This window comes from Ailuropoda melanoleuca, chromosome 15, assembly GCF_002007445.2.
Source record: "Ailuropoda melanoleuca isolate Jingjing chromosome 15, ASM200744v2, whole genome shotgun sequence".
NCBI lineage: Eukaryota > Metazoa > Chordata > Mammalia > Carnivora > Ursidae > Ailuropoda > Ailuropoda melanoleuca.
Window position 1 is genome coordinate 80,783,208 of NC_048232.1, and position 13,483 is coordinate 80,796,690.

The 13,483-nt window shown below is 59.2% G+C and overlaps 1 protein-coding gene across 4 annotated transcripts in view; it reads right to left on the minus strand.

The window, feature by feature from the left end:
- CARD10 (caspase recruitment domain family member 10) overlaps positions 1-13,468 on the minus strand; it is a 25,908-nt gene extending 12,440 nt beyond the window's left edge. For all 4 annotated transcript variants that reach the window (XM_034643471.1, XM_034643472.1, XM_002914566.4 and 1 more), the window contains exons 1-11: positions 13,199-13,468; positions 12,206-12,343; positions 10,204-10,529; positions 6,488-6,685; positions 5,406-5,561; positions 4,664-4,789; positions 3,411-3,602; positions 2,079-2,213; positions 1,606-1,721; positions 644-672; positions 69-192 (exon numbers count right to left, since the gene is read on the minus strand). In XM_034643471.1, the coding sequence (XP_034499362.1) occupies positions 69-192; positions 644-672; positions 1,606-1,721; positions 2,079-2,213; positions 3,411-3,602; positions 4,664-4,789; positions 5,406-5,561; positions 6,488-6,685; positions 10,204-10,529; positions 12,206-12,343; positions 13,199-13,433 (1,775 nt within the window). In that variant the 5' untranslated portion in view covers positions 13,434-13,468. The remainder of the gene's footprint in view (positions 1-68; positions 193-643; positions 673-1,605; positions 1,722-2,078; positions 2,214-3,410; positions 3,603-4,663; positions 4,790-5,405; positions 5,562-6,487; positions 6,686-10,203; positions 10,530-12,205; positions 12,344-13,198) is intronic.
- Between the last annotated feature and the right edge of the window lie 15 nt (positions 13,469-13,483).

Below are 13,483 nucleotides of genomic sequence, written 5' to 3' on the forward strand. Positions count from 1 at the left end.
CACTGCCCCCACGCGACCCTGCCCCTCCCCGCCCAGCCCAGCTCCACCACCCCAGGCAGCCACAGTACCTGTTAAGGAGATCCAGGCCACAGCCTCTGGCCAGGAGGCCATCAGGCTTCCCCAAAGGCCACACACTGTCGGAGGATGAGGACGAGGAGAGGCCCGGAGACCAGGGTTTAAGCGTCACACTCCCTGGATGGGGAGGAGGAGTTAGGTTCTGGGGTGCCGGACCAAGAAACCGGGGCAAACCGGGGCCCGTGAGAAGGGGGTGAGCCAGCCCCTCAAGCCCAGAGACTACGCAGGACCTTGGCAGGTTTGAGGCCCCAGAAGCACACTGGACCTGCAGGGCTCAGGGCTGGGCCACAGCTGGCCAGGGTGACCCTTTGTTCCCCCGGAGAGGACGGAGGGACTGCTGGGACCAGGAGCCCATACAGCACAGCCAGGCATGGGAGAGAGGAGGAGGCCTGGGCTCAGGGGGAGCGGTGTGGCCCGACTCCCCAGAATCCTCCCTGCCTGGCCAGGGCACAGTGGGGGCCTCAGGAAGGGGGGCCAAGGACAGAGCCAGCAGTGCAGGCCTCAGGTGGGCTGGAAAGCCACCCCCCTCCAGATGAGCCCTCCCCACAGAGACCCCGAGGGTCATTACCTGTGATGTCAGACATGCTGCTGAAGGACCTAAGGGGGGGGGGCAGGAGCTGAGGCATAGGGGGCACCCTGCCCCACTCCCTCCTCCTGCACCCTGGCCACCAAGAGGTCCTGCAGCCCCCAGGCACACGTAGGCTACAGCCAAGGCTGGGGGGGGGGGTCCCAAGCACAGGGCAGTTATGCCAACCAGCTCCCCTAAACTCACAGGGCGAGAAGCTAACGTCCTAACCTCTGCCCCACAACCTTCCACCTAGAATGCCCCCTGGCCTGGCCTGGAATGCCACCCCCTCCTGGAAGCCCCCCCCGACCTCTCACCCACCCCCTCGCCTCACCCCTACTTTCTCCCTTTGTCATACGTGACTCCCAGGTGCCTTCCTCATCACACAAAGCAGTCATGACGCACGCTTTCCTCCGATCAATCAAGCCCGTGTTGATCACAGCCTCCTGTGCCCAGCATCCGTAAGGGAACAAATCCAGGGCAACTTCCCCGGAAAAAGCTGTGACGGGGGACATACTCCATCCCCTGCCCTTGGTCTTGCCACCTGCAGACACGGCCTGGTTTTTCTGGACCCCGTTTGCTACTCATGCCTGAATGTGGGGCCTGGCTTTCTTGCCTGAGGCCATTGACCCCTTGGAACACTCCCCTTGCCCCCTAGTCCTGAACCACCGAGGCTTCCCCCGGGGTTTGGGATCGCTGAGGCTTGCCCTCCACTGGCTCTCTTGCCAGGGTGCTCAGCAGGGGTGAAGCCCACTCTGCCCTTTGGCCTCGTCTTAGCTCCTGACCTGAGTCCCGGCTGTGACTCGTGGGACCTGAGTCCCCAGCGCCCCAGCCACTGAAGAGCAGTCAAGGGAGGTGCCGGCCTGGCCCTGACAGGGGCGCTAGGGATTCTGGGAGATGGCTGTTTTGAGAAATAGCAGCAGCACCTCCCTGAGCCTCGACTGCTTTGTCCCCATCCTGTTTACCTCTTCGGGGGTGCAGGGTCCTCCTCACGCTGCCGGCGGAGGATGGAGCCAGCGCTTGGGGGGAAGGGCAGGATGGACAGCCGGTTGATCTCCTTCTCGCTGTCTGTGGCCTCCTCCTGCCAAAGGCCACAACAGGGTCTGGGTCACCTCCACGACGCCTCGCACACCTCAACGCGCCTACTTTGTGCCCATTTCACAGGTGACAAGTAGGACCCAGGCGTGGGCTCTGCAGGAGTAGTGGTGGGGATCCCAAGTCTCCTGGCACCCAGGCCCAGCACCAAGCTGGCTCTGGGCAAGCTTAAATATGACACTTGGACTTCAGGGGCCTTGACGTCCTCACATGTGAAATTCACATGTGAAATGGGACTGTCAGCAAACTGGACAGCACTCCACATGATAGTAATTCCGCGACATGAACACTATTAGCATCTGCACCCCACCCCCACCACACTCAGGGAGGGCAGGTGTCTTACCGAGGTATGCGGCTCAGATCCCCCCATGACAGCCGCCTCCCCAGCTGCTTCCGGGCCTCCCAGCAGCGGGGGGATCTCACTGAGGCTCCAGGTGCTGCTGAGGTTGGAGCACAGGGAATGGGAGGAGGCACAAGCCTGGGAGAGGACGGGGGAGAGAGGAGGTGAGGGGGCGGGGCAAGAGTCAGCCACGGTCATTTACTGAATGCTGGGAACAGGGACAGAGCAGAGAATGAGACAGCTGGATCCCGGCCCTCACCGAGCTCACAGCCTAGAGCAGACAGACTGTAAACAAGCAGGCTGATTAAGGAAATAACCCCAAACTGCCAAGAGAGCACGGAAGGAAGGTGCCCAAGGTGGGGAAGGCGCTCAAAGGGCCCACCCTACCTGGGGGCAACAAGTGCTTTCCAGAGAAAGAGTGGTTTGAACTGAGGACTCAAGGGTAAGTAGGCGTTAAGCAGGTAAAATTGGAGAGGATGGTCTAGGCAGCTGGAATGGTATGCGCAAAGCCCTAGGGCAGGACTGTGACACAGTGCAGGAATTAAAAGATTGTGACCCAGAGAACAAGGTTAGAAGGAGGAAGGGGCCCACCTCTCAGGTCCCTAGGGCCTGATAAGGGGCTTTGTCTTAACTGGGAAAAGCAAAAAATCCACCGGAGGATTGTAGTGAGAAGGGACAGATTCATGCTTCCTTTGTTCTATTCCTCCAGGCTCCATGCATCAAACACGGGGCCCAGGGATCATCTACAAGCAAACCCATGATAGGAAAAGGCTGAGTTCCTGACAGAGGTCTAAGGACTGATACCTGGTTGAAAGGGGTGCTGGCTGGCTGTGTGACCTTGGGCAAGCCCCTGACACTCTCTGGGCCCTATACGATGAGGGAACTGGACCAGCTGGTCTCTGAGGGGCTTCCAGGCCCTCATGCAGCCAGGCTTCTCCAAGTGTATCCAAAAACAAACTTTACTACTCCTAGTGCCCCGGGGGCAACCCCAGAGACTCGGAGATGCAGTGCCCCTTTCCAGTCCCAATGCACCAACCCACGCCCACCCCAGCGGAAAGCTCCACCAGACCAGCACGTTCTCTGTCCTGCCCCAGAGCTGCCTCCCAGACGCGCAGGTTGTTGACCCCAGGGGAGGGCTCTGGCCAGGACCCACGGATTTCCTCCCGGAACCTGCATCTTCCTGAGCCCAGCTGAGGGTTCCCACCGGGTCCCGGGGAGTCCCACCCCCAGGGCTGAGGTCGCCCACCAGGTCCTGCATGTTCCCAACCCCGGCCAACAGCTCCTGCCGGGACCCCAGCATTCCCACCAGAGCCCTGTACCCCTGACGCCGCTCACCTTGAGGCAGGGGCCGCCCTGGACCCGTTGCAGCTGTGCCTCCAACAGGGCCTTGGTGCCCTCCAGGCTGGTAAGCGAGGTCAGCAGCTCGTCCCGCTCAGCCTCCAAGCCCCGCACCTGCTTGCGGTACTGGTCCTTCTCAATGAGGCTCTGGGAGTACTGCAGCTGGATCCGGTCACGGCTCTGGATGGCCTGGGGAGAGCAGGCAGGGAGGGTGAGGGGGCCACACTGGCCCAACCATCCTGCCCTCTACCCTCTCGGGTGGTGGGGGTGGGGGCCGGGCAACAAGACCAGCAGCTAACACGCAGTAAGTCCTTCCTGGGTGCCCTGTGTTAAATATTGGCTTGTTTAGCCTTCACACGAACTTTCCAAAGTGGACATTCTCTTTATTCTCATTTTACAGACAGCCCCGCTAGCAGGGACAGAGTTGGGATTCAAACTCAGGAGGTAGGGTGCAGAGTCCAGGCTCTTACTGTCTCCCAACAGCAATTCAAGCCTCTTCTGGGAAACCCACCGCGAGCCTCGGGCTTTACTCACAGCATTCCGGGCTAGCGGAGGAGCCGGAATTCAAACCCAGCACAGCGCACCCAAAGCGCTTGTCCTCACCATGAAGACCAGGGCCCCGGGGAGCTGGACCATGGCCGGGACCTGCTCCCCCAGTGCCTCAGAGGGGTGGGGGCCAGAGGTGGTGCAGGGTCCTGGGCCCACCCCAGACCACCAGGTCACCTGTGCTTTCACCACGCCCACAGTGGACCCTGAGGCTCGTTCTAATGTGTAGACTTCAACTCCTCTAGTGGGATTCGAACCTGGTGCAAGGACAAAACCTTCGGCTTTGCCCCCTGTGTGGAGAGCCCTCCACAAGGAAGGGGGGGGACCAGGAGGAGACGGCTCGCCATGTGGCCTCAGGAGACAAAGGCCATGGGACCCAGGGCCCGGGAGCCAGAACTCTAGCGAATTTCTTCACTGGCAAATATTTGCAAGCGCCACCCCGTGTCAGCCTCGTCCTCGGTGTGAAGGGAACAGGGGATTCAGAATTGACGGGTGCAGGGACCAGCTGTCCTGAACGGTAGCTCGGCTGAGGCAGGTGTGTTCAGGGGGTGGGGACTGATGAACCTCTAAGCGCCCGAGTCTGTGCTCTGTGGGCCTCCTTGCCCCTCCCAGACCAGTCCGAGTGCCCGTAAAAGTCTCTGGCTGCGATCCTAGTCCCGCTTCTCCCCGTCTTCCCGCGTATGAGAACCAGCGGCCGGCCTCACCTGGTCCCTCTCCTTCTCGATCTCCTCCAGCTGGGCCAGGACCGTGGCCATGCGGTGCTTGTACAGGTCGCAGTCCTTCTGCAACGTGCGATGCTTCAGCCTCAGGTCCTCCATTTCCTGCAGATACTGAGGGCCGGGCGGGGCGGAGCGGGGCGGGACGCGCCCGGGTCAGACCACGGGCCGGGGACCCCTCGGAGCTCCCCAGCAGGTGCCCAGCGGGTCCAGGGAGAGAGGCCTGAGCCTCAAGCTCAAGGGCCCAACTCTCCAGCGGGGTGGCCTGGGCCACAGGCTGACTTCCCCTCCCTGGGCCTCAGTGGCCTACTCTGTAAAATGGGGAGAATCATAATAATGACACCCTCCCAGGCACCCTTGGCCTCCCCATTTAAACTGGGGTCTGCCCCTGACCCTACTCTGCTCCTTGCCCAGCACTTAGCCTCTGCTACGTGAAGTAACTGACTGAGGATTATGTGCACAGAGTACTGTTGCTCTCCCCCGCTAGAATTTACCTTCTACAGAAACCTTTGTTTTGTTGGCTGCTGTACCTCAATATTCGAGAATAAATGAACGCATGCTTCTTAGCACAGTGCCTGGCACGCAGCAGACGCTCAGAGAAGGTGGGCTGCCGTACCGGGGTGATGCCCACCACCCTCCCCTCCCCAGGAGCCGGGCGGGCTGTTAGCGAGAAGGACCGCGGGGACAAGGCAGGGGGGTGGGGTGGGGTAGGGCGCGACGGAGATGCTACCTTGTCCCGCAGCTCCTCAGCCCACTGCAGCTCCCCCTGCATGGCGTGTAGCTTCTGGCACAGCTCCTGCCTACTGTCCTGAGCCTCCCGCCAGTCATGCTCCAGGATGTCCAGGAGGATGCGCTCTGAGCCCGGGGCCCTCAGCCTGCTCGCTTCCTGAGGGTCACAGTTCAGAGGCCGCCTCAGCCTCCGGCCCAGGGCCCACCGTGACCGTGGCCGGAGGGAGCGGGACACACAGCCCTCAGCCCCGCCCCACTCGCTCCGCCACCTTGGCCAAGTGCCTTGACCTCTCTGGACCTCCATTTCCCCTTCTGCAGAGTGGGTGTGGCCCACAGTCCTGCACACCCTCCAGGGAGCATCTGGGGTGGAAATGAAGTAAGTGGCCGAGGGCGTGCTGACACAAGTTGGCCCAGAGTTTATTCCTAAACAAGAACCAGACCCGCTCCCTCTTGCTCTGGCCCCCACCCACTGCCCAGAGCAGCAGATGGGTGCTATTTCCAAGGCCTGGCCCCACCCCTCTAACGAGGGGTCTTCTCAGGGGCGGAGCCTGGCCCAGGTGGGTAGGCCACGGGCCTGAGATCCAGCCCACGGACCCACACCCTAGCCGGGCACCCCAACCCTATGAAATACAACAGAGCCCCGGCTCCCATCCCCCACTTCCTGTGCGGAGCACCGGCCAGGCGGCAGGCCCTCACTGCCATTGACCCGCCACCGACCTGCCACGGGACACGAAGCAAGCCCCAGGGCCACCCAGATCTCGGAGGTCTGAACCTTTCCAGGGTCATAGACTCCTCTACCAATCTCAGCAAAGCTGCGGGCCTCTCCCCAGAAAAATGCTCACACGCGACATCAGGTGCACCGTTTCGGGAAGTTCAGAGACTTCCTGGGGCCACCCCCAGGCCCCAGAGCAAACACCCAGGGAGAGTGGAGCGCTAAGGACCCTCCACTAGGGGCTTAAGACAAGACGCCCACCAGGATTCCGTCTCCAGCTCCAGAATCCTCAACCTCCGGGCCTCAGGAGGATGAGTGAGCAGCCAGCGGTGTGACCCCCCACCCCAGGCTCCCCCCAGCGCCCCTCGCACCTGCTGCAGGCCTTCCTGAAGCTCCTGCAGGGACGTGGTCAGCCGCTGGTTCTCGGCGCGCAGCTCGGAGACCAGGTCCACGCTGTCTGGCTCCTTGTCCTTCTCCTTGTCCTCGGCCCCGGGGTGCGGTCCCCTGGTCCTCCGCAGCAGGGTGCACTCCTCCTCCAGCCGGCTCACCTTGAGCTTCAGCTGGTCCACCTGGGGCCCGACACATGCATCAGCCCCAGGAGGGACGCAGGCCAGGGAGAGGCCACAGGCAAGGCCATGGGGAAAGGTTCCGCCCTCTCAACTCCCACTGCCTCCGGGGCTCCCTGAGCGGGAATCCTTCCCGGTCTGGTCTATGGAGAAAGGACAGGCTGGGCAGTCCCAGGGGACTTGGCTTCAAGGACTTGGGGGCGTGTGGACCACATCCCCACAGGCTCGTCTGTCCCACAGCTCCAACACGGAGCGCGGGTGATCTGGCCCAGGGCCGGCGCGACACAGGAGCAGGGCTGCCCCAGGAACCAGGAGAGCCAGGGTCTGGGCCCAGCTCTGCCTCTAACTCAGCGTGACCTTGGGCAAGTCATGGCCCTTCTCTGTGCCTCCATCTCCTCACCAGTAAGATGGGCCCCCCTTTCACCCCCTGCTCCACACCCAAGCTCCCAAAGTCACCGCGAGAATTCAACAACACAGTGGATGGGTAGAAGCCTTCAAACTGTCAGAGGCCGGCTTTTGGACTGCCAGGGCTGGGGGACGGCGGCTGTCTTCCCAGCCCCCGCTAAAATCCCAGAACCCCAACCTGTCCCCAGCTGCGTGTGTGCAGCTAGACGCTGGCCCAGGGGGATGGATGGGCAGCTGCGTGGCGGCCTGGCCGGCGGTGACACGCACGCAGGGTCCGCTGGAGGATGCGCGCACCCGGCCGGAGTTTCCCATGTGGGCTCTGGGGCGGCTGGACAGTGACAAGAACAGCAGCAGGTGGCAGCCACAAAATGAAGTCACTGTTGGGATAAGGACACAATGACCTCTGGTGCTCTGCGCAGGCGTGCCACCATCTGGTGTCCTGGGAGCGCCCTGGCCTTTCTTGGAAATGGCTGGTAGCCCCGCACCCCTCAGAGCCAGGCATGGCTCCCACCACCCCACCCCACCCCCGCCACGCGCACGCCCGCGCCTGGATGCTGGGTCAGGCAGTTCCACTCCTCCACAAAGGACTCGGAAAGAAATTCATGATTCTCACATTCCTTTCCCCTCACAAAACATGCTTTGTGAACCGCTGGAGAAAGACAGCTCGTTACAAGGGCAAGTGTGGTCACACCCTCGCCAGCGAACTGCAACCACACACCGCGGCCTCCGGCCTGCCCTGCGGCCGGCAGGCGCCCCCGATGAGCTCAGAGGACAGGCCACTTGGGAGTCTCTCCCGAACACCAGGAAACGCGGATGCATTTAATCCTGGCGTACAAACTCACTGAGCACAAAATTACAGCGTTCGGTCCTTCAGTTTATGTTGCTGCGAAATAAGAGCTCATTAAATTTGCACCTTATAAAACACGGTATTAAATCACAGCCGCCGCACACCTGCCCGTGGGGGGAGGGGACCCCAGCGGCCAAGACAGGCGCCATCGGCTGTTCTGTTCCTTTCCACTTGCAACAACTCTGTTAATTTTATGGCAGAAAAGCTCCGGAAAGTTAGGGCATATTTATGCTGGCTACGTTTAAAGAAAATCTTACCTACTGATTGAAGTTCATCCCTTGCCTCCTCTCCCCTAACCTGGGGAAAAGCAGTCACTCTCTGCCCAGGGGCAGATGACGTCACCCCGAGGCGGGCAAGCTAACACCCAGCCGCAGCTAATCGGCAGACACACAGAGGCACTCGCAGCGCCTCTTCCTCATCCCCTACCCCAGCCCAGGAGACCCCAGACGGCTGTACACACACACACACACACACACACACACACACACACACACACACGACATCACCCCAGGCACATACACACATCGGCCACTTCAGGGGACCCAACTCACAACTACACCCAACCCAAAGACGACACAAGCCATACCCCTCCTGACACCCCGGGGGCTGGGGGCTGTCCTACTGTCCTGTCTGAGTAGCAGACCCCTCTCTTCCAGGAAACCCTCACAGCAAACCCCACTTCCGTTTCAGGAAAAGCAGACGCAGTGAAGAGCGGGGGACCCTAGGCCGCCCCCAGCCGTGCTGACAGCAAAGTCAGAAATCCTTCACTCTTGGGATCCTGGCAAAGTGCGCTAACCAACCTCTCTGGGCCTGAAAGTTTCCTCATCCAGAAACGGGGGCGCTCACAGTGTGCCCCCCACCCCCAGCCTGTCCCAACAGAGCTAGTACACTGAGGACCGTGCCTGGAGATGGGACGTGTGGTACTGAGGTTCCCTCAGCCTCCTCCGCGACCTCCCTCAGGCATGAGAAGGCAACTGAGGCACAGGGAGGGAAGGCTTGCCAGGGCCACCCTTTGCTCAATCTGCCACCAGGCCGCAGGCCTCAGACAGCCCCATCTCATGCCGAACACCGAGCAGATGCCTCACAGTCCCCTCACACCCTCGCATCGGCCACCTACACCCAGCACACCTGGCAGCTCTTCAACCAATGGCCTCAACGTCCCCAGTCAGGACTCTCCTCCCCAAACATCAACCCGCCAGCACCTGCGGCCTCCTGCATGCCACTCATTGTCCCCGGAAACCCACAGCACCCACCGCACCGCAGCAACAGGGGGCTTCAAATCACGCAGTCAGCACCCTCCCCCCCACGGACCTCGTACCTTGGTGTTGGAGAGGGCCTCCCGGGTGCCGCTGGCACTGCTAAATCCTGGACAAGCATTCACTCACTAAGCCCTTTGGACAAGTCCCTGAAGCGGTAAGACACCAGCTTTACCCCCATGCTAAGTCCCCAGTAAAGGAGCCAAGAAGGCAAGGCTCGGCTTCTCAGCCTGGACGAGGCGCAGGCACACTCAACACCGGGAAGGACCAGGGGAGACGGCACCCGGATGGGAGCGGGTGGGCAGGAGAGCATCCGGGGCGGAGGCCGGTGCTGGTGCTGGGCGGACCCAGTGTGAAGCCAGGCTGTGCCGCTCCCCAGCATTGCGACCTTGAGCAAATGCCTCCGCCATCCCAGCCTCGGTGCCTAGATTTCAAAATGAAATCTGACTCTTGGTGCCTCAGCGGGATTACATGACACAACGTGTCTAACCTGGGCGGTGGCACGTGGTCACACTTAACGACAGCAGCCGATGACAATACAGGTCTGTGAGCTACCGGCGCCGAGCGCTCATGTATCTCAAACTCTGGGCCTTAAACTCCGGGCATCCTCACTCACCAGAGCTGCTTCGTCACCTCGGCACTTACCGACACCCTGGGCTAGGTCATTCTTGGCTGTGGGGGCTGTCCTGTGCACCGCGGGCAGCTCAAAACATCCCGGGGCTCCACCCGCTGGAGGCCGAGAGCAACCTCCTCGCTGTGACCACCAAACACGTTTCCAGACACAGCCAAATCTTTCCGGGGGTGGGCAAAGTCACCCCCAGTTGAAAACCACCATCGTAAGTCAATGAAATCAGTGCTACCAACATGCCCACGTTACAGGTGAGGAAACTGAGGCACAGGACGGGGAAGGGACCTGCCCCACGGTCCGACAGCCAGCAGATGGTGTCCGTTTTTGCAAAGGTTGCCCCTTCCCCCCTCCCCACTCTACCCCGCCTCCCCTCCCCGGGGCCTACCGCCAGCTGCAGGTCCCGGCTGCGCAGCACCGCCGAGTTCTTCTCCTCGCTGAGCTGTGCCAGGCGCATGGCGATCATGTAGTTCTCGTCCTTGAGCCGCAGCAGCTCCAGGCTGCTCGCCTCCCAGTCCTCCCGCAGTCGCTGGCAGCGCTCCTGCGCCTGCTGCTGGTCCCGCAGCCGCTGCTCCAGACTCGCCCGCTCCTCCTCCAGCTCCCGGCCCCGAGCCTGCAGTTGCTGCTCCCGCTGCAGCTGGCTCTTGCGAGCCTCCCGCAGCCGGCGCACCTCCGTCATCAGGAACTGGGTCAGGCCTTCTGGCCCCTCCTCATCTGCCAGGGACAGGGGAGAGAAATGTCAGATCATGCAGCTAAAATCCAGGGGGACAGCAACCTGCACACAAAAACCCATACAGTAAAAACACTAGATGGAAATTCTGGAATGTACTTTTATAATTGATTAGGCCTTCCTAATCAAGGTACAAAATCTAGAACCTGTAAGAGAAAAGATGGACAAATCCACATAAAAAAATTTTTAACTTCTGAACACTGTAAGAAAAGATGTACCCAAAAAAGTTAAAAAACATAAACAGCAGAACAGGAGAAAGTATAACAAACGTAACAGATGACTCAAAGCCACGATATATAAACAGCTCCTACAAATCAATAAGAGCTATAAGAGAAAAAAATGGACAAATCCATATAAAAAATTTTAAAACTTCTAAACAATGAAAGCTACAACAAAAAAGTTCAAACATAAGAAGCAGAGTAGGAGAAAATATAACAAATATAACAAAGGATTCGGAGCCACAATATACAAAGAGCTCCTATGAATCAATAAGAAAAGACAAACCAAAAAAACAGATGGGCAAAAACTACTAATAGGCAAGTTCTGAAAAAAAATTGGTTAATAAACAAAGAAAAATATACTCCAGCTCACCAGCAATAATAATCATAATGATAAATAATAGTAGCCATGAGCATTTGGCTTCATTCTTTGTACTAAGTAAATTATTGTATTTGCATTTGCACACACACACTCACGACAACAGTATAAGGTAGGTACTGTTATTACAACCACTTGAAAGGCAAAAAAACTGAAGCACAGAAAAGTCAAGTCATTGTCCAACGTCTACCAACTAGTAAGCTGTAACTACATCTCTCAATGAAGTACAAATTTAAAATATGATACTATTGACATATGAGACTGGCAAAAACATTTTAAAATGATCCCCGGGATTCATGAGGGTACAGCAACATGGGCACTCAGACCCTGCTGGTGGGATGAACATCTATTTAACACTTCAAATACGTATAGTCTTTGAGAAATTTTACTTCCCAGAACCAATCCTCCTGAGACACCCATGTACACAGACATACACACACAAAGAAGTTCCCGGCATCACAAAGCTAGCAACAACCTGGATGTCCACGAACAGGGATCAGTTAAATGACTTATGGCACAACATCACCAAGGAACATTTGCAGTCACTTCAGATAAATGCACCAGATAGGCAAGAATTACTAAACTCGGTTCTCAGGAAAAGTGAAAAACAGAGCAACTCACGTACGATGGTCCCATGTGTGCGAGTATGTGTGTGTGTGTGTGTGTGTGTGTGTGTGTGTGTGTGCAAATGCAAAGAAAAAAAGAGACTCACCAAACTGTCACCAGCAGAACAGAGCTGAAGGAAGAAGTAAAGACCTTTTCTTTTTATTCTGAAGCCACCCGGAGTGACTGAATTATTTACACAGGAAGCTGTAAACGCATGTATGCCTGACACATACACGTCCGAAAACAATTTTAGGGGGAAAAAGCCATGTTAACCATGCAGGCTCTGAATTCAGACTAAATGGATCAGAACCCCAACTTGGGCAAACTGCTTCCGGTCGCTCCATGCCTCGGTTTCCCTATCTGTTCAATAGGGATAATGGAAGCGCCTCCATGACAGGGATGGAATAAGGAACCTCGGCACAGGTGCCCGAGGCACCAGCACCTACTGCGGACTCACCAAGGATCATGGAGCAGCGCTGGGCAGGTTCCTGGCCCGTGAGCAGCGTGAAGTGCTCGGGGTAGTAGAACTCCAGCGATTCCAGGAAGGCCTCATAACCCCTCTTGCCACGGCAGCGCAAGATGTCCATCAGGCGCCCTGGGGAGTGGCAGGGGGTACCCCAGGGTCAAGGTCAGGGCTTCCCCAGGGGCCTAGCCACTTCCTCCCCCTTTCCCTCCCCATGCTCCAGGGCCCACGTTGCCCAGACTTTTTATTTCCCCAGATTTTTGAGCCAGTGACACACACAGGGGCCTGTCTCAACAGATCAGTGGGCAGAGCCTGTCTGGCCCAGCCAGGAAAGCCAGGACCCTCCTGCCACCCCACCGGTGCTTCAAGGGCTCTCAACCCCAACCTGCCCCCCCAACACACACACACACACACACACACACACACACACAGAGAGATCTGGGGCCAGCAAATACTCCCTGACTTTTCAGGGGCACACAGAGGTCCCCTCTACCCCAAAAGCAAAGTAAAATACTACAATTTCTCCCACCGGTCAAGGCCTGAAATTCCACCATTAGACCCTCGTGCCTTGGCTAGCTGGCGCTAGTTCAGACACACCCTGTGGGAGAGGGCACCCTCCCCAAGTGCGATGGCTCTCCAAGGAATGTGTGGCACACCGAGGGAGAGGGCAGAGAGAACCCAGGAGATCAAAGGGCCCAGGAAAGACGCGCGGAGGTCCCAGATCTAAATTGCACTGGCGACCACATCCACCAGCCTGCTCTAAAGTGGGCCCAGGAAGTGGGAGGAAACTCCAAGACAGATAAAACCCAGATGCCGGAGTGGGCACCACACCCCCGCTGGATCGCGATGGTGGTTCGGCAGGAGCCAGGAGGGTGGGCACCAGAACCCCGGGCCTCGACCGGCAAGGCTCCGTGCGCGGCGCTGGGGTGGGGGTGGGGGACGGTGAGCCCCGGGAAGGCCCGACCCCGCGCGCCGCCCGCGGCTCACCGGTGCGGTTGACGCGGCACGGAAAGCGGTAGGTGCTCAGCACCTCCTCCTCGTCCTGCTCGTCGATGACCCGGCACTGGCGCAGATAGGGCGTCAGCTTGGCCGGGTTGAGGGCGCGAGTGAGCCGGTGCCGGACGCCCTCGATCCGCTCCCACAGAGCGTCCTCCTCCGCCTCGGACCCGGAGCCGGCCCCAGCCTCCTCCTCGGCCTCGCCGGCCTCGGCCCCGCCCGGCATGGCCGCGTCCTCGGGGTCTGCGGGCCAGAGGCGCGCGGGGGTCAGCCGGG